The sequence below is a fragment of the Pteropus alecto genome, unplaced genomic scaffold, assembly GCF_000325575.1.
Source record: "Pteropus alecto unplaced genomic scaffold, ASM32557v1 scaffold23, whole genome shotgun sequence".
NCBI lineage: Eukaryota > Metazoa > Chordata > Mammalia > Chiroptera > Pteropodidae > Pteropus > Pteropus alecto.
In genome coordinates this window covers 408,642-430,391 of record NW_006435837.1, presented here as the reverse complement: position 1 = coordinate 430,391, position 21,750 = coordinate 408,642, and the positions used below count along the sequence as shown (strand labels likewise).

The following is a 21,750-nucleotide window of genomic DNA, read 5'->3' as shown; positions in this document are numbered from 1 at the left end:
TCCATTTTGAACTTGCCAAATCCCTATTTTTCATTCCTCTTTCTTGTTACCTATTTTACAGCAGTTCATTATTTGTTGCCAAAGGAGAGGAAGAAAACATCCACAAGTCAATTTAAAGAATCTATCACAAATGAAGCAAAAGTTTTATTCTAAGGGGAAGCTTTTAAAAATGCCAAAAATATTTCAGCCAACCTCATCAATTATGGTTATAATATATATCGGAATACAATCAGAACCCATTGCATTCTGATATATATAGTCTCATACACATACATACATATATATATATATATATAAAATCACAAGTTAATCCTTTATAACAGCTAAAAAAATATGTATAAAATGTGGCAAAGGTTCATTCTTCCCTTTGCAAAATGAGAATATTAATGCCTCATACCCCCTTTCAACTGTCCTCCCTTGACCTTCAGCAGACACACTTTCACTTTTACAGTAGCAAGGCTGTTAATATCAATATTCTCTGCTGCAACCACAATCAAGTCTTCTATTCTTTGTATTTAGGTTGACTTTAAGAGCTAAAATAATAATAATAATAATAATAATAATAACAACCAGCATTTACATTTTAAAAACCAAGGGAAAGAAATAATAGTATAAACAGTACTAGAAACATCATACTCAGACCCAAATAAAAATATCAGGAGAGATATAAAGTATATGTTCAAGCTGAGAGAAGGTACAGCAAACATAGAGAAGGCAAACTTACCTCTACAAAACCTTATAGTTACAAATATAAACAAAAAGGGAGTATATGATTGGTAAGAGAATAGAATGAACATGAAGCTATGAAAGACAATAATTGATTAAATATAAGTAATCTGCAACCGGGTTTGTTCAGTAATCTACTGGAGGTCTTTGTCAAAATCTTCTGACAAGCTAATTAAAAGCAGACAGTTATACAGCATTTTGTGTTTACCTCTGTGAAACGAATGAAGTAATCTTCAAGTTCCTATATTCATATTTTCTCCACTACCTTGTCATGGTGACCTTTACAGTTCAATACTATGAATAAACTGAATATTCATCTAGACAGCCTCAGAGTCACAATGAAAATAAAATGTCCCCAGAAAAGATTTTTAACCAAGATTTAACTCAATGAAATAAACATTGACTGAATGCTGAATACGTCCTGGACATTGCACAGAGAGAAGCACACAAATAAAAGTCAAAGTCACTGCCCTTCAGGAGCTCATGATACACCAACTATGTTTAAAATATGTAGTCTCAAATTTTCATTGTTATGTTGCCTTTTAAATTTTTTTTTTTTTTGCTGCGTTAATGGGGCATATTTTCCTCAGAAAAATTATGTTTTTTTTTTAAATACTGAATTCCTCACAACAATATATATTCACAACCAACAAATCCCAAAAAGGTTACTAAATAAGAAAAAGATGGGGAAAAGGTTGATTTTATTTTCTTGCTGGTCTTAATACATATTTTCTAATAATTCTGCAGTGGTTCCAAAGGATAAGCTGATGCCCTGAGGCTAATATAATTTATATTTTCCCCTGTGCCTGACAAATCAGTGGAAACCAGAATGAACTCTTCTTTATGCCAGTAACGTCCTTCAGGGTCATTTTTGTTTTAACAAACTCTTCCTATTGAAGATTCAAAGTAGGCCAACTTTTCTTCTGCTAATCCATCTCAGACTCAGGCTCACAAGTAGGCCAGGAAGCTTGGCCAGGTCAGCTGATTTTGAAAAATCGTATTACAGGGTTTTGAGCGCTTTGGAAAAAATTCTTGAGTATACACACTTTGAATAAAATGGGTAATCAGAATCTGACTAATGTGCCAAGAAACATTTCTTTAAGCAGATAAAGGAGCACAAACTTACTTTTTAAAATATTTTTGAATATAGTAAATCTAGGGAGAATCAATAAAAATGTTTAAGGTAGAGTGAGATTTCTGTTCTTGGCATTGATTCTCAGTATAGATTTTTAAACGAAGCCAAGGTAACTTTCCTATGACATAGATGTCCTTTTTGTTGTTTTATTTTTACTATAACAGATTATAAGATAGCACTTATTATGTGCCAGGCCCAATACTAAGCACTTCACAAATATCACCTCACTGGATCCTCTTAACAGCCTTAAGAGGCAGATATAACTACTATTTCCATTTTGCATATAAGGAAATTAGGCATCATTAGGTGAAGTAATCTGTTCAAATATAACAATCGGTGGCAGAGCTGAGATTCCAAACTGCGCAGTCTGTCTACAGATTCACAGCTCTTAACCAGACATATTGAAGTTTCTGAGTGTAAGCTTTGATATTGAGATAACTTTTGTGATGATTTATTTTTACTTTAATCAAAAGTAATATATGTACTAGACCTAAAAACTAAATAATAACCAGCAGTCTCCCACTCACTACTACTCATCGGATTACTACTGACTCACTGCAACCCCTTTTAATTTTCTTTTTTTTTCCCATCACATAATTCTAAAAATAAAACAAAACCTGCTTTTTAAAATGCCAAAAATATTTCAGCCAACCTCATCAATTATGGCTGAGATCTGATTGTATTCTGATATAGTCTCATGTATACATATACATATATATATAATTATTAGTTAACCCTATATCATAACAGCAGAGAAAATATGTATAAAATGTGGCAAAGAGCCAATATTCTAGATCTAGTCTGTGCCTATTCCACCTATACACAGTCACAGGGTTGGCTTTGGGAACTTACTTTCCCTCCTAACCTTCACTTTCCATCATCTGCAAAATGTGGGGAATAACAGTATTGACCTCAAAGGGTGATTATAAGAATTAAATGAGAAAATACATCTTAATGTCATCAGCACAATGCCTGGCACATAAGAATCCAGTATGTGTTAGCCACATATAAAAATTCTTACTTTGTGATTACACCTTTTAACTGATTTTGGGCCACCCTTCACTTATAAGTTGCCATAGGATTCTATAACCAAATAAAGAATCGCTTAAGTATTTCCAGGTGCTTTCATGTTAAAGCATAAAGCATTGATTTTGAACTTGAAGTTCTTGCCCAGAAACAGAAATCGGTAACACCAACTTGTATTCTATCAAAGTGGAGGCAAAAATCTCATAAACTAACCTTCACTATCCTCTTGATGCACTTCCTTTGGCCTCTATCTTCTCATCTGTAAAGGAGCAAAATGCTAAAAGATTATTTCAAATGTTGTGCATTTAAACACATTGTTGGAAGTTAACATTTTACAAAACATCAAAAATGACAGCAATTATACTCCAAAGCAAGACTGCCGACTCTTGAAAGCTGGAAATATAAGATCTAAAATGCTATCCAAAATTTAGTTTTAAGAAACATAGTACTAATATTTGATTCTTCACACCAAAGAAGGGCATAATGATTTACTCCTTGGACAATATACTAGACTGCCTTTTCATGTTACAAAATAGAGCACAGAGTCTGATCTCAGCTTTGTAAAAGTTATAAAAACTCCTAGCGTGTTCAATTTATTCATAGGTATTAACAAAAAGAAGAAGGTCCATGGTTAAGTGTCACGAGAACTAAACAAAGTTAAACAGGTGTTCTTATGGCCCTACTTTTCAAAGTGTCTTTTGTAAGCTAATATGCACTATAACATATCACAGGAGGGTTAGCCTAGGCCGTGCTTCCCAATGTTACTCATCAATAAAATATTTATAAAAGAGCATCTCACTAGCAGCAGGTGTACAAGGAATGTACCTAGAAGAGAGAGCTGGGCACTTGCAATGACTCACACCCTTGCCATCCAGCCCTAGACACCATCACTTTTTGAAACCGTTTTTTCTTACTGGCATCTCTCAATCGTCCAACTGGTAGCCTTTTCCCAGTGCTCATCTTTATAACTTCCATGACACCACTGATCATTACCTTCATAAAAATGCCTTTGAGAAGCAGGATGACACAGTTAGGACCTGAGAATCTGTCTGGCTGCTCTTGGAGCCCTTGAGCCAGCATGATACAAATCCAACCAGCCTGTTAGAGAGGCCTGACCAGCCTCCACCCATGCCAGTCACCCCAGCTGACATATCAAATGTTCCCAGCCCAGACAAGCTCCCAGCTGAACGCAGCTGCCTGAGGGACCGCAGCCAATGCCACATAAAGCAGAAGAGCCTCCCAGGTGAGCCCAGCTATCCCACAGAATCAAATATAGCTTTAGATAAAAGGTCTGTCTGCACAAACTCATTGAAAATAAAATGGTGAAGTCTCTGGGGTTAGGAGAAGGACTTGAGTTCTTCAGGATCAAATTCCTGGCTCTATTCAAAGAGATGACAGAAAATGGGTCATATCATAGAGAATGCAGGTAGCAAAGGGAACACAAAGACAGGGTACTTGGGTTCCCACAAGAAACGGTTCCACAGCATCACATGGGCACACACAACAGTGCAAAGCCTACTAGAGTGAACTCTTCTAAAGAAACCAGTGATAAAGATACCATCCTTGAAGACTGCCCATTGAAGAAATACCTTAGCAAAAACTAAGAACTTAGTAAGAAAGGCATGAAGTAAAATTGGGATATTTCAGCGTGAACTATTCGATATAAAACCACATCCAACCGACATGAGGAAGTTCCGTGACAGACACACAGCAGTGCTGGTACCGGTTAAAAGTTCGATAAAGAGGTAAACACAATAGAATATATAGATGTCAAATTATAATGTACACCTGAAAATTATGTAATTGTATTAACCAATGTTACCCCAATAAACTTAATTTAAAAAAAAAGTTTGATAAAGAGACAGAACACTATAAATATCTAGAACCTACTGTATTTCCTTCATAGTTTGCTTCATCTCATCTTCTTAAAGTCTTGTGTTAAAATCTCTAGTTCTTATAACATAAAAATCTTTATTGGTAGATAACAGACTTTAGGGTTAATATTCTGACATCCAAAATTACTATAACAAGTAATTTAACTAAAAAGACAATGAGAAATTTTTTTAAAGGTACATGTCAGTACAATTCAGAGTCAATGAATGGCATTTTTCACCTAGGAAAATGGGAAAGATGTTTTTCAAAGAATAGGATAAAATGTGGCAAAGTTCAGGGAAAGTGCTGATGAGTAAGTGATGCATGCAGCTGCTTTAGAGGGTTACGTGAAATACATATTCAAAACATTCAACATGTGCATACTATTTTTAATAGACATCACTTCTCTACAATTTTCCTAAGGAAATAATTTAAGGATTAAATGTTTTAGCTACTTAGGATATTTACTGCAATGCTGCTTATAATAGCAAGGAAAATTCTAGAAAAAGCTTTGATGTACAGCAATAAATGGATAAATGTATACTTGTATAATCTGTATAAAAGGAAGCAGTAAGTCTCTTTATTGGACTCCACTTAACATTCACGCCACTCTCCAGGGCACATCCCTTCCTGTCAGTCACCTCTGAGGCCCCAAGGGGTCTACAGGTAGATGTGTAAAATGCTGCGCTGAAGGGCCAGGCGAAGCTCGGGACGGTAGTAGTAAGTCCTGTGTAGGGATGAGGCCTGATGCTAGCAAGCTATCGTGCCACACAGGCCCGATTCCGGGAGTCACATGGCACGCCTCCCCAGCAGTCGTGTTTGTGCCTATGACCGACTATGCCAGAAGTGCCTGTTCATGGTAACTGTGATCTCAGTAAATACTAAAGTAATATGATTTTCTTTAAAAGCACTCCAACTAATTCTGAGGCAAAGCCAAGTTTGTGACCACTAATTTAGAACCCACATAAAGACTGAATCTTTCCTGGGCACACCTTCAGACATGACTTTTTTCTTCTATGCAGCCTCGTCTTTCTCTTCTGAATTTGATCAACTTCTCATTCCATCAAGGGAAGAAACTGTCTTGGCTGCAGACTCATGGGAATACCTGCCTTTGGGTTCCTAGGTGACACTGTGATACTAGGTATGGCCTCCCTTGCTGTAGTCCCAGAAAATAGTATGGTGTACTGTTCAAGAGTACCCTGGCCCCACACAGTGTGGTTCTGAATCCCAGCACCACCACTTACTAGCGGTGGGACCTTGAGCAAGTGACTTAACCTCTCTGTGCTTCAGTTTCCTGAGTGACCTAGCCCTGTGAGAGGGTTACAGAACCTACCTCAAAGTGCTGGTGGAAAAAAATAAATGAGCTAATGCATGTCGACTGCTGAAGATTGGGCCTACCTAGCACACAGGAAGTGTTCTGTAAGTATTAGCAGCTGTTATTATTATTGTTCTTGCTTTTTAATGATACATCCTGCCCGGCTCCTAGTGCAGTGCGCTCAAGAGTTGTCTGGCGAGTGAAAGAATGAACACACGGTCCTGTGTTTCCTCACCCGGATCATCTCCGAACACCTCCACTTGGTATGGCTTTAGATCTAAAGCTTCCCACAAATCTTTCTGAATGCTACATCTTTCAGCAAATCCCTTCACCACAACTTTCCATCGACCCTCTGTAACAAAAGCTGGGAAGTGGAGGGTGGCAAAACGCAAAGGACTCATGTAGGGTTGATGGGATGTAGACAGCGCAGGGGAACAGCAGCAAAGGTCAGGCTTAAAGAATGCCCTCCGAACTCCTTAGAAGGAAGCCACATATATATTGATAGTTTGAGATATGTATAAGAAAAGAATGTTTCCAATGGCATAAAAAGCCATCTGCCCTAATTTCTTTAGCAGGCAGAAGGCAACATGGTGGGTTCACAATTCATATTGTCTTCAAAGTATTGATTATTTAATAACTCTCTCTCCCTCTGCCTACCCAGCTGCTCTATTCGTTTTGCTTTTCTGATCATCCTAAAAGCTGAATACATTGTTTTTCGCTATGGAAGATGAGAATAAACACTAAAACCGATACAAGTGCTCAGGCTTTCCCTGGGCACTGTGTCTCCGAGGACTGCTGGTCTCCAACAAGCGCAGTTTCCCCGGGGCTCCACGGGTAGTCCTTTTTCGGGGTCATCGGTAAATCCATGGAGTTAAAATGCCGCTGCCCATCTAAATACAACATGGACTCTGAAACACAAGAGAGAGAACCATGGAAAAACTTGCAGCACCTCAGAAAACCATGATACGAGCACAAGGCTACTCAAGGACACTGGGACAGCGACAAGAATGCAGAACTGGTGCCAGACGAGCACTGTCGAACCAGAGGGTGTGCAAGGTTCCCAAGGGAACGGGCCTCTACTCTCACCCCTTTCCTTTGGCCAGACCGGTCTTTGACCACCAGTGCCTGCATGCAGCTGGCACCCATCCTACAGACAACAGCCACGTAGGCAGAGCAGCCACGGCCATCTGCGGGCCATGAGGTGTCCTGGGGCTGCAGAAACTCGAAAGCACCATCTCCTAAAGATATGCTCTCAAGTTAACAGGCATCAGTTAACTCCTAATTTTCAATGACAATTTAAAAGGAGAAAAATCTCTTTAAAAGTTGTCTCCGTTGTCAGCGACTAACCATCACTGCTGCTTACCTCCATATGTTCTGGGGAAAACCAAGGGCACATCTTTCTCTGACATGAACGTGTAATGAAAGATATTGGTGGTCGTATGCTCTTTATCGTGCAGAGAGGCCACTTCACTATGTACTCTGACTTGAATGTAATTGTCTTGAGTAAAGCAAACCTAAGAGATTAGAGACATGACAGTCAGTCAGTCAATCTCATTGGGAAGGGGGAACAAAGCAGTCATAAGAGATGCAGTGGCTTTAGGATATAAACGCTTCTCTTTCAGGCCCAAATGATAAAAAATTGTATTTTATCTTGTCGCACACCTACCTGGGAAGAAAGAAACAGCAACGATCCAACTTCGACAGGTTTCTGAAACATGATATCATCCACTGCTACTATAAACGGTCGGGAACCACTATTGGGGAAGGCAGAATTTGGGGTCAACTGCAAAATTCAGATGATCTCTATTTTTTTCCCTAACAATGAGCTGAAACAGAATTTAAATGATTAAAGAATAAACCTAGAGAAGGAGAAATAACCATACCAGTGAGGAATAGTAAGAGACGCCAATGGGATCAGATCTATGCCAAAATCACTCTATCTTTTCCCTTCAGCATATCATCACCTCCTTTTCTCAGGTCTTTACAGGTGTACCTCAGAAATACTGCGGGTTCAGTTCTACACCATACAGTAAAGTAAGCATTGAAATAAAGTGAGTCATAATCTTTTTGCTGGTGGAGGATCCTGCCTTCAATTTGTAAAAAAAAAAAAAAAAAACGCAACATCTGTGAAGTGCAATAACTCAAATCGCAATAAAACGAGGTATGCCTGTAATGTACTAACTTACCTAGTCGGAGCTACAGTCCTAAAATGAAGATCGAACCCAACCGGTATCAGTGTGGTATTTCTTTTAAAACACAACGTATTCCCCAGCACTTCCATACTGCTCTATAATGTTTCATTCGGGTGCGGTAGCATAAATCGCTTCTCAAAAGTTAAGACGACCTTAAATCTAACTCACCCAAAGTTACAAGCAGTAGCCCATGCAAGTTCATATGCTTTCCTCATGAGGAAACCGCCAAAGATCCGATTGAAAATGTTCCTCTCCTACAGGATATAAAATTAATATTAACAAATACAAACTCATGGCCACCCTCATATACAAAACAAAGGAATCAATGCCATAGAAATGGAGGCAAATTTAAAGGTGTCAAATTGTAGATGAGTATCACGAATTCAAGTTATTCTATTTATATTTTTCACCAAATTACAATACCTGAGGGTGGCAGATTTCCAAGCTCTTCAGCTTTGAATTCTCCATCCACACTGCATTAGAGGGCAAAACTCGACTTCGAAAACTTGCAGTCCTGTGCAAAGGGAGAGTCAGTAAAGCCTGTTAAGGACATGGTTCGGCTGCTGAAAAGTAAACTATTTGCAAATAATCCCAATACGTTCAGGCAAGCTTGGTTCTGGAGAAGTCCAAGGTTTAAAGGCTTTCCCAACATGGACTCTCACCAGCCTCACTTACTTCGAATCCAGCGTGCTAAGAAACATGTCATGTATAGTCGTCTTCTCCTCAGCACTGGGAGCCATTTTCAGTAACGACATGGAGCTGAAGGCGACCCTTCTCCCCTTGTTCACTGGAACGTGGGACAATAGAAAGAGCCACAATCAGGAGAGTCACACTACACATTGGGGTTCCTGAACTGGGCTACCCTGCATCCTACAAAAGCAGTATTCCCGGAGAGCAAAAAGCTCGCTGGAACTTACACATACATCCCACATAAAACTGTTGGTGATTCTCTGCTTCCACATGGAAGTCGTATCCACTCAGTGTGAAACCACTTATAACTATCCTGACCTAGCGCCCTGACCAGCAGTTATTTCATTAAGATACATTTCTCATTTCATTAAAAATGACTTCAATTAATAAATATTGGTTGATTGATAAAATTGTTCAAAATATGGACTCCACAGAACAAAAAATAAGGTATTTTTAATTTCAGTGAATCCTTGGCATTATTAAGACACCTGACTGGTATATGAAGTCCATATATACTCCTACATAATCTCCTCTACAGTACAATGTGCTCTTTAAAGTTTATCTTATTATAAACAAATTAATATACATTCTCCTTTTCTAAAGAGCTCTTCTTCCTCAGGGCCTTCAGGGATGAGTGGGTTTACAAATGCCGGCCTAAAGAGAAGGAAAGAGTACAGTTAAAATGTGCCATCATCTAATAAGAATGGAAGATGAACAACTACCCGCTAGTTTTAAAGTCTTTGCTGTTCGTTTTGGGTAACACTTACTGACGGCTTCACACAAGAACGTGGAACAACTAGGAGAGGCTTCTGGTTACAGCCTTACCTGTACACCAGAAAGTTCACATTATGAAAAGGACATGGCCGTTTGCCAAAATGTTTCACCTGACCCGAATCATGAGGGAACAGTCAAAATAGGTTGTAGAACATTCTACAAGACAACTGGCCCGGACTTTTCAAAAATGTCAACGTCTTAAGAGACAGAAAATAGCAGAGGGACTATTTTAAAGAAACATGATAACCAACTGCAATACACGATCCTTGATCAGATCTCGATTCAGGGGAAGAAGCTACAAAGGATATTTCGAAGACAACTGGCAAAGTCTGAATATGGATCATATATTAGATCATATAATTCTATCACTGTTAAATATCTGGGATATAATAAAGACACTGAGGTTACGTAGGAGAATTATCTTATTCTTAGGAGATACATGCTGAACTTCTTCTGGGTGTAATAGTCTCAACTTACTTTTAAATGAATCAGGGGGAAAATGTGTATGTGTGTGTGTATTTATACAGAGGGTGGGAAAATAAAGCTGGTGGTAAAATGTTAATTGGTGAATTTAAGTGAAGGGTATGGATATTCAATACATTATTCTACTTTTCTGTAGGTGACAAATTTGTGTAAATAAAAAACTGAGTGAAAAGGAAGATAATATTTCACCGTGGTAGAATCCAAAAGTTTGATGAAACAACAATGGAAACAAAAGAACTGAAAAATGGCAGCTTAGAAAATTGAAATACATCAGCTCAGAGAGGAACTTGCCCTAGTTGATAAGGGAAATGTCTTCTTTACAGAACGCCAGCTAACGTCGAAGGAATGACAGAATTTGAGGATCGCTTTACACCCCTGCATGATTAAAGCAATGATCATCAGTGGACATTAAGATCCCTGGAGAAAGACTGATGGGGACCTAGCTATGTGCAGATGACAAAGTATACTTTGGATGTACCCTGCATTGCACTACATCCTGTAGATCATTGCTGATCATAAACAGATTAACTGGACTTGACAGTGGCAAGATCAGTATGTTACTACTTGAACTCATTCATCAATTTTAGCATCCCTGTGAGTGGGATAATCTATACCTCCTGATGTGAAGCAATATGAGACATCAGATACGTAGATAGCATTACCTATGAAGTGCTGTCACCAAATATGTTGATCGAGAATCTAATCAAGGCTTTAGATCTAACTTCAGTTTACAAAAAATACCCGAGGTAGAGAAACAAGTCCAAAAGATATATACCATGAGGAAGCGACAAGATCAATCTAGACAGCTGGACATTGTATAGAAGAATCAATATGGCCTTACAACGTGGTGACACACAACTATTCTGGTATAAAACAGCCTTAATAGACCGTAGAACTCTGTGAATACACTAAAAGCCATTAAATGGTACACTTTCAATGCATGAATTGTATATATTAATTGTATCTCAAGAAAGCCACTAACAAAAAAAAAAAAAAAAAACAGGCTTAAGAGTCAAAAAATCAAATGTAATATGTGGACCTCGTTTGAATCCTAACTTGAACAAATCATTAAAAAGGTATTTGAGAAAAACAATAAGAACTATTAGGATATAGTAAGGATTTCCTAGCATTTTTGTTAAAACATGCTAATGGTTATGTAGTTACTCAAGAAAATATCCTCATTTTTAAAGAGAAGCCTACACTTAATTATTTAGAGGTGAAATGTCATTATGTCTGGAATTTGCTTTAAAATACTATAAAGAAAATAATATACTTAAAAAAAGATGAAGCAACTATGGCAAAAATGTTAAAATTCTTAAGTCTAGGTGATGAGTACACAAACATTTGTTACATTCTTCTGTCCAGTTTTATGTATCTTTGAAATTATTCAAAATAAGGAATTAGGAAAAAACAACAATTACCCTTTATTTTCAGAGTCACGAGCCACCATTACAAATGTTGCCTCCAAAACAGGACAAAATTCATTGCCATGTAACTAGAGAACAGAGGAAAGAAAGCGCAGATGTAAGAAACGCATTTCCTGGGAAGACCCACTACGGTTCTAATAGGTAGCACACACACTTTGAGAAAGGCAGAAATTAGAAAAGGAAAAGTGCATTCAATAACCACCAGCTGCTGAGCTGCCAGGCACAGAACCAGGCACTGGGTGGGAGTGGCAGCATGACCAAGGAGCCTGTGGGCTGGCAAGGAAAAGATCCCCCAAATCCCCACCAGTGCCCTGTGAGGGGTGCTGGGAAGGACACGAATGACGGGTTCTGGAGCTGTGCGTGACTGAGATCCAAGGGCTAGGGTCACAGAGGGACCTTCTGTATCATCATTTCACCGTCCTGCATCATGCAGAATCCTGGCTTTCTTCGGGCCTACCTGTCCTCACAACGGCATACAGAGCCAGGTGGCCCTCCCACCGCTCCCACAACATGACTATTTCCAGGGAACTTTGGTGTGCCAACTACCAGCGCATGTTTGTGTTTCCCTAGCTGAGTCCAGGGGCTCCCAAGAGGGGGTGAGATCAGTGATAATTCTGTGGATTAAGCTAAGTATTTATAATGCACAAGTCTTTGAGGTTTTAAGGTGTTTCTTTATCTCCTAGAAGTCTGTACTCCCAGGACAGTCATATCATAACCTGGGGTACAGTCAGTTCCTTCCTCATCAATACTACCTGTTCAGGCCCTATCGCCTTCTCCCTCGACTTTCTTCCAGCATCTGGTCTAAGCCTATTGGTCTTATATATGAAGCCCTCGCCACAGAGCTCAAATTCCTCTCCAGTTCTCCAAACACTCCCTCCCGCACCGTTCTCCATAGCCACCCTAAATGGGAGGTCCTGGAATGGACCATGCTGTCGCCTCCCCTCCCTGCCTGTCCGATGCCTTCCTCATGGCTGCATTCCTCAACACACCCCTCCCCGCCCCTGCCCCATCCCTACTCCCCACACTGAGCTCACTGTTCCCTCCTTTGTTTGCCAGCTAAATGGAAACAAAGTCCTCTCCTGACTTATACTGAGAGGTTCTCAAGAGAGGTGGATACCACCCCTGTAGGGGCATTTGGAAATATGTAGAGCTGGTCTGGGTTGTCACATGGTTTGGGGGACGTGACTAGTGGAGTTGGGGTAAGCAAGGAGCTAAACAATCACAATGCAGGGGACAGTCCTGCAGAACAAAGAATTTTCCCACACACAATGCCAACAGTGTCTCTGTTGAGAAATACTGTCTAACACTTAACATACTATATAACAATCATTTATTTGTGTGGCGGCCTCCCTACTGCACCACGGGCTCCCTGAGGACAAAGAGCACTTTCATTCACATTGGTAGCCTAAGCACTTAGCACAAAGACTGGCAGATGACAGCCACCCGATCAGTCACTGCCTGATGTATGACAGAGGCAGGTCATTATTGAGAACTACTAGAATGTAAACTCCAAGAGAAGGGAGCTGTGTCTTGCTCACAGCTGCATACCTAGCACAGAACAGGTACTCAGCCATAAATGGCTGCTAAGTGAATGTTGAATGGGCTCAGTAACTCACACCCAGACCCTGTTGTTGAAGAGCAGACAGCCCAGCAGAAGGGAAAGCGTGTTCGTAAGCAGCTCTGCGGAGCAGAGGTTGGCAGGTCAGAGAAGGGGTGCTGAGGAAGGTGCCATGGGGAGGAACCGGTACTGTGAGGAGGGGGGACCGGGGAAGGATTTGAGCATGGAGTGGCCGGGAAGCACAGGTGGAATGTGGATAAACAGAGCCAGAACACAAGGATTTCAAGCAAAGGAAAAAGCGTAAGCTATGATACTCATCTACTCACTTACTGTTTAAATTATGGTTTATTATCATCAACACCTACTAGTGCCGAGCATCGGGAATGCAAAGATGAACAACCGCCTACTCTTATGATGCTCCAAGCATCTGGCAATGAGCTCTAAGAAGGCATATAAATGATGTCGGCGGGAATACAGGTGGAAAGGTGGGTTGGAGCTAATTTACGGAGCACCTTGGATCCTAACTAGTCTAAGGAGTTCAGACTTAAAGCCACAGATAATGGTCACTGAAGGTGTTGGGGAAAGGGGAGTGATGTGATTTAAGGTTGGCTTTGGAAGATCTAGCTGGCAAAAATATGTAAAATTAATGGAGAGAGAGCAGGCTAGAGGCAAGCAGACTAAGGATAGTTTAGGTACTCACACAAAAGGCAGTGAGGGCTTGAAGGAAACACAGGGCCAACGGGAAGGGGAAGAAAGGACTCTGGTGAGCTGCTGAGGGTAATGAACTTGAAGACTCAGCAAAGGCTACACAGGAAATGGAAAACCTACAGCGATCACAAAGGTTTGGAGCTGGGGAACCAGGAGGTTGCCAAAGGGGAAACTAGAGGAAGATCAGGATTAAAAAGGAAGCTGATACACTCAGTTTGAAACACACTGGACTGGAGGTAGCAAGGGCACATGTGGGCCAAGGGATATAACAGGTACTTGGAAAGGTAGGTCTGAAGGGTCAAGCCCAGAATAGAGATTTGGGACCATCTCCATAGTAACGGTAATAAATTAACATTATTCCAACATCTGATTAGTGGTTACTGTGCGACAGGCAACGTACCAACTACTTCACATGGGTGGGTTGTTTTTCATTTTGCCCTTATTGCACCATATAATGGGGTACTGTTTCCATGTTGCACTTGAGAAAACAGAGGTTCAGAGACGGTAAGTGATTTACCCGCAGTCGCACGGCTACTAAGCAACAGAGCTGGGATTTGAACCTGTGCGCACCCAAACCAGAGGCAGAGCGCCAACCCCCAAACTCCCTCTCTGGATTGGAAAGGACCACTCAAGTATAAGTTATTAGGCAAAATGGCCAATGAGAAATGCAAATTTAAAACAAACATTTGTACTTGCCTGACATTGATTTTCATCGGCTCTTTCCTCTCAACAATTCCTGTATTTCTTTTCCTCTTGGACCTACTTGTCCAAGATTCAAATTGCCAAGATTCCCTAGAAAGCTGGTCCTATGCCAGGAATCTGCTGTGTGTGGCACCAAGCAGTCCAGGAATCGACCATGAAGATTAAAAAAGAATATGGACAAATCATAGCAGCATCTCCAACTTTGCTGTTTTGTTTTAAAAACAGTATTCCTGTCAGCTACAGCAACATGGGAGTTAAAGAATCCAACTGCTTACATATATCATCAAATAAAAAAACTACCGATTTTGACAAATAACTTTAATTACCGCAGAGCAAGCTTCAGACTTTTTCCAAAAGGTGAAATGCTTCATAATTCCGTAACAGAAAAAAATGTATCTAATAACAGATGTACTGAATATTCTGGCACAACTGAATAGGTCATTCTTAAATAAGTTTTCATAATGAAATCTTGGACATACTCTGAATTATTTGATTTCTGTGCTATTATCCTCCTTGAGGTACTTTTTCTTGTCAAATTTCTTCATTTCTTTATAACAGCTATTCTGTATTTTGTTCATTAAAGGAGCTACTCCTAACTTCTGTAATAGTCTAAATGACTCTTCTGGGTTACACTGTGTCCCCAAAAAGATGTGCTGAAGTCCTAACTCTCAGTACCTGTGAAGCTGACTTGATTTCGAAATAAGCTTGTCGCAGATATAATCAGTTAAGATGAAGCCATACTGGAGGAAGGTGGGCCCCTAATCCAGTATTATCGATGTCTTCATAAAAAGAGATGTGAAGACACAGACACACAAGGGGAAAATGCCATGTGACGATGGAGGCAGAAACTGAAGTGTTAGAGCTGCAAGCCAAGGAACGCCAAAGATTGGCAGCAAACCACCAGAAGCTAGGAAGGAGCGAGGAAGGATTCTCTCCTACAGATTTTAGAGGGAGCATGGTCCTGCTGAGACCTTAATTTTGGACTTCTAGTCTTCAAACTGAGGCAATTCATTTCTGTTGTATTAAGCCACCTGGTTTGTGGTACTCTGTTACAGCAGCCCCAGGAAACTAAGTGACTAATCCCATTCATACCTAACATAACTCAGACTTCTGTGAAATTCTCTGGGGCAAAATTAGCAACAAACACCTTAATATGGAGCCGTATGTGATTTGAAAGTAATAAACAGTAAACATAAACGCCAAATAATGTGCCAGTCTTTGTCCGGGAGGAAGATTTTAATACCACACCATCTGTAAGTTTTTCTAGAAGAAGTGAGCTATATACCTGTCTGTGGACAGACAGGTAAATAAGAGTTGCTTTCACGGAGAGTAGCAGGTTATACTGGAACAAGGGGTCAATCTTTGAAAACAAACACACCTGGAACATGTTCATCTTCACTTCCATGGATGTCTTCCCCGCCCAACTAACATGGCCACTGAACTTGATGTCCTGTTCTGGGCTTAGGCTCTTCTTACGCATGTCTGCAAAACAGAAAATCAATCTGAGTCGGAACCACACCCCAAATTTTCTGTACTGTAAATGAACAATTTCATCTGAAATTTTGGCAAATTCTACTACGTCTTTCCTTCGAAACTAAAAAGGACTTTTTTGACATACAAAAAAATTTTGTTATATCTTTTTGAAAAAGGTAGACAATGCGAAGAATATAAAAAATAAAACTGGAACCATGCAAAACACTTCCACCTAAAGATAATTATAATAAATATCTTGGTATATATATAGCACTCTAGACATTTTCATATGCATATATACATAAAATTTTCCCCAGAAAAGGAAAATATTTCCTCTTACCTCAATAATATCTTGTAATTACTAAGAATTCTAAGTATGCATAGAAAATAATACCACTTACCAATCCTGTCCACCAGGGCTGTAACTATAGATAAAGGAGACATCTTAGCTGAATGAATTTTGGTGTGCATGTAGCAAATAAGAACTGTAGGAAAACAGAAGAGAACCAAATAAAGGAAAAGCAAAATTATTCTCAACATTCATAATCTACTCCCTGAAATTCACAAAAAGTCTTATCTTGTTTTGAAGACCCAATCTCCCATGTTCCAACTGGTCTTATCCTAGGACCCGAGACTTACAAATTGAAGAGGTTTGGGAATCCTGTAATCTGACAGCCTGCTCAATTTTAGAACTGGTGAGGAAACTGAAGCCCAAAGCCGAAACCCACCATGCGGCTGGCTTGTCACTACTCCGCAGAGACACAGTGCCTAAATCAGCAAAAGATTCCAGCACTGAGTCTGACAGCACCCAAACATCTTCAGAAAAGAGAAACAAATGACAAGGACTTGGCTACCTGTTTTCCTCCTGACTCTTTCCTAATCGTGAAGCAATTATTTTGCTCGGTTATCCCGTCTTCGTCATAACACCCTCAGCTCCTACACCACCCTGCGGGTCATCTGTATACTTCCCACATTTAGGGGTTTTTAAAAACTATTTTCCGTATTTTAACAAGCATTTCTATGTGCCAAGCACGATTCTAATGCACATTACAAATACCAACTCCTTCAAAGTTGTATTATACTTCTGTGTTTAGCGGCCTCCCTGCATACCCCATGATTCATTCAAATTTGTACAATCAACCTCAGAACTGGGTCTGTGCTCAAACAAGATTTCTTGAGTGAGAATAAATCCTTCTCTGCATGCACCTGCTAAAGGATATACTGGGCGAATGAGAGGCTAAAAGCAAAAAGCTCCATTTAAAAGCCTTAGTGGCACCCAGACACCATATGCATCTGGCCTATGGCAATATTAGTGGAAATGAAGAGAAAAGATCCAAGAGCTAATAAGAAGGGAGACTTGACAAGACTTCACTACGCCCAGGTTTCGAGCTTGCATGAGTGAAGGTGGTACATGTTTGCCGAAAAAGGGAATGCAGGAAGAGCAGAATGGGCTGTTTTCAACATGTTGAATTCAAGAAACCTATGGCTCATCTAAATGAAGACGTCCAGCAAGCAGGAGGACAAACTGGTCTGCAACTCAGAAAAGCAGGCCAGGAAATGGACCTTCCTAAGCATTCTACATACTGATAGCAACTGAAGCACAAGGAGTAAATTAGATTATTTCTAGAGAATGTACAGATAACAAAAAAAGGGCAGAACATAAAACCCTAGGGATAACTGGCATTTAAGGGATGATCCATAGAGAAAGAGGAGCCTATTCAAGATACTAGGAAGGGGCAACTAGAGAGGCAGAAGGAAATGGCACCAAAGCCCAAGGATGAGTCTGACAGTATCAGGAGTCGCAAAGGGGCCAAGTTAAGTCCTGAAAAGCAGTCAGCAGGTCACGCGATATGTGAGCCAGTGGAGAGCTTGGCATAGCAGTTCAACGGCATGAGGGGCAAAAGATATAACATGGCAAGGTTGGGAAATAACAGGAGGTCAGAGTACAGAGGCAGTGAGAGCAAGTGATTTCTTCCAGTTCTTTCCAGAAAGGTAGCTCTGAAGTGAGGAAGAAAGACCATTTGAAAGTGTTATAAAAGAAGGGTCCTTTACCTATTTTTCATTTTAAGATGGAAGAAACGTAAATATGTTTTTAAATTTAGGGAAAAGAAAAGGTGAGAAAAGGCCTAAGATATTAGGGAGAAAGAATGTATGATAAGGCAAGTTTCTTGAAATGAAATATAATCAAGTGAACAGGTGAAAGGGATTGGCCATTAACAGCAAGAAATGGGGGAAAAACAGGGTAATGGCAGAGGAGTTTGTGTATTTAGGGACACCTAAGTAAATCAAAGTCAAATATTTGAGAGAGAGAGAGAGAGAGAGAGACAGAGAGTGTGTGTGTGTGTGTGTGTGTGTGTGTGTGTGTGTGTGTGTGTGTGTGCACGCGCACGTATGCGTGTAATTTTCTGTAAAGGCAAGTAAGAATTTTTAAGCAGATTTATTTAATCTGAAGAAAAAAGCAGCTAAGTATAACTCTAACAATAGCCTTATGTCTGTATTTTAGGAGCAAGCAGGGTGGCCCAGGGTGAGGTGCTGAAGCCCTAGTGGGGTCAGGAAGACTTGCAGAGAGGCAACAAGAGCGACAGCGCAGCATGGTGCAGCTTGGGCACAATGAGGAGGGTGACCTGCAGAAGGGGACCTGGCATGGCATGGGGTAGAACCCCAGAGAGGTGAGGGGAGCATCCGTGAGCGGCTAGGGGTAGCATGTATTAGGGGTGGTAAGTAAATGTACTAAGGATAATGGAGCCAGTCGGACAATGGAATTACAAATATAAAAAGGGAGGAAATAAGAATAAACCTGTGGTGTTGAACTGGAACTATCAGTGCGAGCCCATGGTTTTCACAAACAAACAGATAGATAAACACAGAGGTAAATGTATGTGGATGTGCAGATATTCCCCAGCTTGTCCACTGAAAGGGTGTGGGAGCAGTCACACCCCAGCAGCAACGACCGCTCCCAGCACCCAGATCTTGGTTTCTAAATATCATTGTCCATTAAAAAGAAGCAGGGCTCCTTAGAGGTTTGGCTGATTCTAGGTCTGGGGCAGGGAAAGTACAAATGCGCCTAGAACATCTTGCTGTGTCAGAAAGTGAGGAAGTGCTCAAAGAATAATGGGGACACATCAAAAAAACACAGAAGTCTGCTTCAACAGACTGGGACAGTCCTGGGACAATTCGAGAATCAAAACAGATGACAGTAACAGATTATAACTCATTCAATAAAATAGGAATCCCTGTGTCCTATAGATTTTAAAGTAATAAACTGACAGTCTGGTGAGGAATGGATACTTATAAGGTCTCAAAGCATCTCCCTACAAGGTACTTAGTTACAAAGGGAAAATGAGTAACTTTACAGTGAAGAAGCCTGGGAGACACCACCTTCATCAAGAAATCAAAGTTAACATCAAAGTAATAGGACAAATTAGAATTATGCACCACTTGATAAGATGTGATAAGAATACAGTATCCCTTCTGTGACAATCCTGCCAAAGATGCACATCCTGAATCTAAAATTGGGGAAGCAGCGAACAAACCCAAACTGAGAGAAATTTCCCAAAAGAACTGGCCTTTGACCTTCAAAAGTGTCAAGGTCATGAAAGTCAGGAAGACGGAGGCACTATTCCTGACACAACTAAATACAACGTGTGGTTCAGAACTGGATCTTTCTGCTATAAAGGCCCATTAGCAAAAGTTGAATGGGGTCTGAGGACTGAACAGTCTAATGTCTCAGTGTTATTTCCTCATTTGATGGTTATATTGTGGTTATGTAGGAGAATGTCCTTGTTTGTAGGCAATAGACATAAAAATATTTGGGGGTGATGTGCATGTCAGCAACATATTCTCACATCATTCAGGGAAGAACACTTCTTTGCGCTTATTTGCAACTTTTCTATAAGTTTAAGGCTTCTGAAGTTATTAGAAAGAAGGATTAATCATATTATAACTGTTGAATAGGAAGCTACATTTTGGGGGAAAAAATTATGACATGAGGTAGCAGATGCCCTTCTTTTTCTGCTTTTTTAGAATATCCTCATGTGTGCAAGTTAAAGAATAAAGAAGGCCTTTCTAGCCATAAGATTCAATGGATAGCTGTGAGTTCTACTTAGAAATACTAAAATAATACCAGTACCTCCCAAGCTGTCAAGATCCTCAAGAATCCTGCCAAATCTGTGAAATAAAGAAAAGTGGGATTACATAAAAATCATGATTACCTTTAAAAAAAAAATACACTTTGGGGTGATGAAAATATTCTAAAATTAATTGTGATGATGGTTGCACAACTCTGAATATACTGAAAACCACAGAATTGCACACTTTAAATAGGCGAATGGTATGATGTGTGAATTTTATCTCAAAGCTGCAATAAAGGAAAGAAAGAAAATAAAAACAAACAATACAAATAAAAATAGTGCTGCGTTACCTTACGGTGTTTTGAACAGTCAAATATTTCTCTCGTAATTCAGGCTGACTGCCCAAAGGCAAGAGAACTTCGATATAACTGTCTTTCATTCTCCTAGGTGGCAGTCCATTCTGTGACTTAGCCAAAAATCTATGAAGCGATTTTCTTTCCTCCATTATTTTCACATGATCTCTGAGAAGAAAGGATGAAAGCCTCATGAAACACTGGAGCAGTGCCACCCTGCAATTCCAGTGACATATGGGCCACTCAGACACCCTCAAAGGAGGAAAGAGAAGGTCTGGACCTACCTTATCTCCCCTTCCTTCCCTCCCTTTCCACCTGCCATTCGAAGGAATTAAAAACTTCTGTTAAAATTTCTTAGAGTAAATAGGAAAAACATTTATTAAGTGACATACCCAAGTGAATCATATATTCACTCTCATGAAAAAGTACATTCGAATAATAGAACATTTGAAATCAAATTAAAAATACAAAGATGGACACAACAGTATATATATGGGATAAAGAACGACATGGCCACTGAACTCCATATTCCCATTTCTCACCTGGATGGTTCTCGTATTCTCTGTGCCCCAGCTCTCTCTCTCTCTCTGCCTTCAATTTCAGGAAAGAGAGACAGAGGAGGAATAATGGAGTATATCCAAAGAAGTATGGAAGGCAGAGCAGAAGGTAAAAAGGAAGAGAATGTGAGGAGGCAGAAAATAAATAAAAAGAAGAGATGATTAAGAAGAAGAGAGAGACAAGGGGATAGGGAACTAAAATGTTGACAATATCATTAATTCAGATGTCTTCCCAAGCTTCACTTACAAAGTATTTATTACTGCCAAAAAGATTTAGCCTACAAAAAAATATATGGGATATAGGAACAAGTTAAATGGCACCAGGTAAATGCAGAATGTGAACCATTCAAGACAAATGGCTTGACCTCTTTAAAGGCAAGCTCATGGGGATTTAAAAAAAAGATATTATTCTAGATTAGGTAGATTAGGGGAGACTAAAGAGTCGTAACCACTGAATGTAATAGGCAATTCTTTATTGGATCTTGATGTTTTTTAAAAACAAAGCTATAGAAGACATCCAAGGAACAGTTGAGGAATTCTGAATATGGAGGAGTAATATACTATTAGGGAATTACTATGGATTTCACTACATAACAGAATGTCTCATTTGTTGGAGATATACTACTGCTCATTTTGTTACAAATGTATTTATTATTGAAGATGTATGCTAGAGTGTCATACCTATAATC

The 21,750-nt window shown here is 39.8% G+C and overlaps 1 protein-coding gene across 2 annotated transcripts in view; it reads right to left on the bottom strand.

Annotated features, from left to right (window-relative positions):
* Positions 1-4,763: 4,763 nt before the first annotated feature.
* The window catches only part of ACOT9 (acyl-CoA thioesterase 9), a 27,156-nt gene continuing 10,169 nt past the window's right edge, over positions 4,764-21,750 (bottom strand). For both annotated transcript variants that reach the window (XM_006911606.3, XM_025046583.1), the window contains exons 5-16: positions 20,502-20,672; positions 20,211-20,248; positions 16,483-16,566; positions 15,987-16,090; positions 11,635-11,708; positions 9,543-9,610; positions 8,942-9,053; positions 8,690-8,780; positions 8,435-8,520; positions 7,741-7,828; positions 7,438-7,588; positions 4,764-6,982 (exon numbers count right to left, since the gene is read on the bottom strand). In XM_006911606.3, the coding sequence (XP_006911668.1) occupies positions 6,834-6,982; positions 7,438-7,588; positions 7,741-7,828; positions 8,435-8,520; positions 8,690-8,780; positions 8,942-9,053; positions 9,543-9,610; positions 11,635-11,708; positions 15,987-16,090; positions 16,483-16,566; positions 20,211-20,248; positions 20,502-20,672 (1,216 nt within the window). In that variant the 3' untranslated portion in view covers positions 4,764-6,833. The remainder of the gene's footprint in view (positions 6,983-7,437; positions 7,589-7,740; positions 7,829-8,434; positions 8,521-8,689; positions 8,781-8,941; positions 9,054-9,542; positions 9,611-11,634; positions 11,709-15,986; positions 16,091-16,482; positions 16,567-20,210; positions 20,249-20,501; positions 20,673-21,750) is intronic.